The sequence below is a fragment of the Nicotiana attenuata genome, unplaced genomic scaffold, assembly GCF_001879085.1.
Source record: "Nicotiana attenuata strain UT unplaced genomic scaffold, NIATTr2, whole genome shotgun sequence".
Classification (NCBI taxonomy): domain Eukaryota; kingdom Viridiplantae; phylum Streptophyta; class Magnoliopsida; order Solanales; family Solanaceae; genus Nicotiana; species Nicotiana attenuata.
This window is the reverse complement of record NW_017671294.1, coordinates 242,264-246,417: the sequence shown is the minus strand read 5'-3', so window position 1 is coordinate 246,417 and position 4,154 is coordinate 242,264. Positions and strand designations below refer to the sequence as shown.

The 4,154-nt window shown below is 35.4% G+C and overlaps 1 protein-coding gene across 1 annotated transcript in view; it reads left to right on the top strand.

The window, feature by feature from the left end:
* Positions 1–369: 369 nt before the first annotated feature.
* Positions 370–4,154, top strand: part of LOC109207351 (IQ domain-containing protein IQM3-like) — a gene marked incomplete at its 5' end in the record, with an annotated part of 4,833 nt that continues 1,048 nt past the window's right edge. The window contains 7 exon segments of the mRNA XM_019370253.1: positions 370–484; positions 1,500–1,565; positions 1,682–1,770; positions 2,167–2,254; positions 2,526–2,672; positions 2,780–2,872; positions 3,618–3,719. Of these exon segments, the coding sequence (XP_019225798.1) occupies positions 370–484; positions 1,500–1,565; positions 1,682–1,770; positions 2,167–2,254; positions 2,526–2,672; positions 2,780–2,872; positions 3,618–3,719 (700 nt within the window).

The following is a 4,154-nucleotide window of genomic DNA, read 5'->3' as shown; positions in this document are numbered from 1 at the left end:
GCCTAAATGAAGAAGGATGCAGCATGGCTTTGAATTGGGAGGTTGTTGTCGCACATTTCAATGATGTCCACAAGGGGTAAAATAGACCTGTGCAACTGGAGTGTGAGCTCAGACTCAGGAAAGGGTCATTGATGTCGCAGCAATTGTACCCTGTGCAGCAGTGTTGGAGGATGTCGGGAGAGCCTTCTAAAGGTAGGGTAGACAAGTGAGCANAAAATGGAACTAACCTTAAGTTAAGATTTATATTAGCAGTGTGTATTATTTATATCTTTTTACTTAGAAACTGTGGAAACTTTTTCTTTTTTGTATTTCTACTTATTTTTTTATTTTTATTTTTAAAATTGTGCTAATTGTCTTATGTGTATGAAGGTGGCAAGCAATAGATTTTGCACGGTTAAATCACAGTACTATTTCTTTCTTCAATTACTTGAAACCGGAAACGGCGGCTTCGCGGTGGAATCGCGTCGGCTTAAATGCTTCCAAGGTATTTTTTTTACGTTTTACTTTGTGATGATTGATATAAAATATTGCTACCTCAGTTTCATGTGGACTTTCTGTCGTTGAATATTACAAAAGGTTAAATTAGTCAAAACAATAAATTTTTACATTAATAATAAATATATTAAAAATAATTGTTACAAAAGAATCAAAAAAGAAGGTAAGCGGAATATTATAAAGCATAAGTGAGGTAATTGTAACGAAGCGAAACCTAGATAGAGGTCTCTGAAATTATCCATAATAAATATATTTAAAAAAAAGGGACAAAACTGTAAGTGTCATTTGGTTCATGGACAAATTGTTCCAAGATTATCATACCGTGATTAGTTATGATGGATTATTACGTGTGAATATTTACACATGGAAATTACGCAGAGATCGCGATACCAAACTCAGGAATTAGTTTTACTATTGGTATTACTTGTACACCTTCTAGTTTATAAAAGGCATAAACAGAAAATTATTAAAATTTCTAATGATACTAATATTTTCATTGTTTTTTATGAAATAAACTTTTTATTTGATTTACTAGAACAAGGCCTTAGTTTCTAGTAATTATTTTTGTCATATTAGGTGATCTTTGTATTGCACTCTCTGTTTTATTATGTAATTTAATGCATAGGTTCCTACATAAGTTTTGCAGATATAGTTATGTGGAAGTGTATGCTAGAAATAAAACATTATATTAAAAAGTAGTCCGTGCACTAAGCTCCTGCTGCGCGGGATCCAGGAAAGTGTTGGACCACATTAGGTCTTATGTATGCGGCTTTACTTTACATAATTATAAGAGGCTATTTTCGCGGCTTGAACCTGTGACCTCCTGGTCACATGGCAACAACTTTTACCGTCCCATGAATGCTCCCTTTCAAAATTTAAAACATTATGTTAGTAATTCAAAATTTTATGCTGGATTTTTAACATTGTAGTAGTAATGCAAAATATTATAGCAGATTATTTTTCTCATCCGCAAACAAGCACTAACTGTACGTACATTCTCTCAGGTTGGTAAAGGTCTGTCCAAAGATGCGGAAGCTCAGATATTGGCTTTTCAACACTGGATTGAGGCGGTGAGTCTGCTCTTTACTCTGGCTTCGGCTCTTGCTTTATCTGAATATACCCCAGCCCCAGTTTACTTTCGTTATTGATGAGATATGATATTTAATCTCTATTGTGGTAAATGTAGATTGATCCACGCCACCGGTATGGGCATAACCTGCATATCTATTATGAAGAATGGTGTAAAACTGATGCTGGTCAGCCCTTCTTCTTTTGGTAAGAAAGCTGAATGCTTAAACTGGTATTTCAGAAAATTTGCATTGTCCCAAATGTAAATCTTCAGGTGGTCAAGTGGCAGTTGTGTGGTGTTACAGAAGTTTGTGGGATGTAATAGCAGCTTTAATTGTCACAAACCCTGCATTTGATTTCTGGCTTGGTTAACTCTTACTTTAGTATTGTTTTGGGCTACTGTTTTAGCTTTTATTAAAATTTAAGAATTGTGATGATGAATTAGTTACTGTAATAGCAGCTTTAGCTAAATGTCGTGTGTTTGTCTAATTTGCATCCGCTGCTACAAGATAAAGCCGCGTATGTGCAAATTTACTCCTTAAGATTTTCTTGCAAAGTTATAAGCTTTAGTCTGGGTAGCTTAGAATGAATAAACATGTGCAGGTTGGATCTTGGAGAAGGCAGAAAGGTTGATCTCAAAGAATGTCCAAGAGCTAAGCTTCAGAAACAATGTATCAAGTATCTTGGACCTGTAAGTGTTGAATCTTTTGTTACTTACGCACTACATATCACGTAATTTAGCATCAATCACGCACTGTAACAGACGTATGTGCACTAAAGTACTTGCACCAATACCTGTTTCTCTTTAGTCTTTTCTGATTCCTTTGATTAGCTCTGTCGTACACGATCTCTCCTGATCCCTTATTTTGCATGTCCTAGTGTGCGCTTATCTGTCCTTAATCCCATTAGCTGATATTAGCACACAGCTCCTAATTGTTCCCTCCTAATCTTTCTGTAATCAGCAAGAGAGAGAACTTTATGAGTACATGATTGCTGGAGGCAAAATACTGCATAAGCTAACCGGAATTCTTCTTGACACAACTAAAGGGCCACCAGGGGCAAAATGGATCTTTGTGATGAGCACCTCAAGAAGACTCTATGCTGGTGAGGTGAGCGTTATAGAGCTACTGCATTAATTGCTTATCTTTGTTTCCTCATTATGGTTATTATTATCCTACAAATTCACAGAAAGCTTCCTTCCTGTAACGTCTTTCAGAAGAAGAAAGGAATGTTTCATCATTCCAGTTTTCTGGCTGGGGGGGCTACTTTAGCTGCTGGACGACTAGTGGTTGAGGATGGGACTGTGAAGGTATATTGATTTAATTATCGTAATCTCTATATTAATTGATTGGTTGTATTAATTTAATCAGTACATATTCTCTATTAGACAACATTATGAGTACATAAAAAATCAAACTGATCAGGTAGGTTATCTTTCATTTTGGTTGCAATTTATTTCTAACAATGAAACTGTGAAGCAACCTCAACGGAGAACTACCAAAATGAACAATGTGTATGTTTATGGTCATGCCAATCTCTTATTATGTCAGATATGATGTTTGTAAGACCTTCCTAATTGAACAATTTTGGCTCCATCATTTGTATATGGACATTGTCCTTGTTAATACCTTTGCATTTTCCTTGTGACTATGCACCATTTAATTGCATATAGGTTTGTTATATGGACTTTTTTGCCTTGATACACCCGTGTTGAACAAGTATGACATATGTATAGATATAGGTATTTAGTGCAGATGTTCAAAATACCGTAAAAAATTGGGTACTTACCTGTACATGAACTGGATACATAACCATATCCAAGTTCATGTAACATAGGCAGAGGAAGAGCTGAAGCTTTAGAAATAGAGTCACATTCATGTCCTTTCCAAAATCATTTTCTGGCTTAGGGCTGCTTTATCTTAATAGAATGTATGAAATAAAGAGAATGCTGCCATCTGAATCATATGTATGCAACTTTGACACCTAATTTAAGTTGCTGTTTACAATGTCTTGCTTGAATTCTGCGTACATTCTGACATTTTTTCTCCCTTCAGTCTATTTCACCTTACAGTGGACATTATCGCCCAACGGATGATAGCCTTGACAGTTTTTTATCAATTCTAAAGGAAAATGGAGTCAAAGTGGATGAAGTTAAGGTGAGTGATTTTCATGTGTAAGACTAGTCTTACTTTCAAACTTTCTCTTTTACTGTCTAACACATGAGAGAGCTGTTTATCTCGTTATTTACTTTTGACTATGTAGAAATTTATTTTATATTAGAAAAGGCACCAAGACTTTGCAAAACAAAGAGAAAAGCAATCTAAGTGAGACCCAAATCCTCCATCACCTCAGATCCTATATAAGTACAGTGGAGAATACTCTCCTTGACTACAGTTCAAGACAAACAATTAAGAACTCTTGTCTTCATGACAGGATTTCTCAATTCACTCAAATGCTCTTCTTCAATATGACGCTATTAAGTAATTGCTTTAGTGCCACCTTATCTTTCAAATGCTACGCAACTATATTCCTTTTTCCTTTTCCTATTTTTATATTTCTTTCCCTTGCTTTTGCATTGTTTCCTCTGTCCC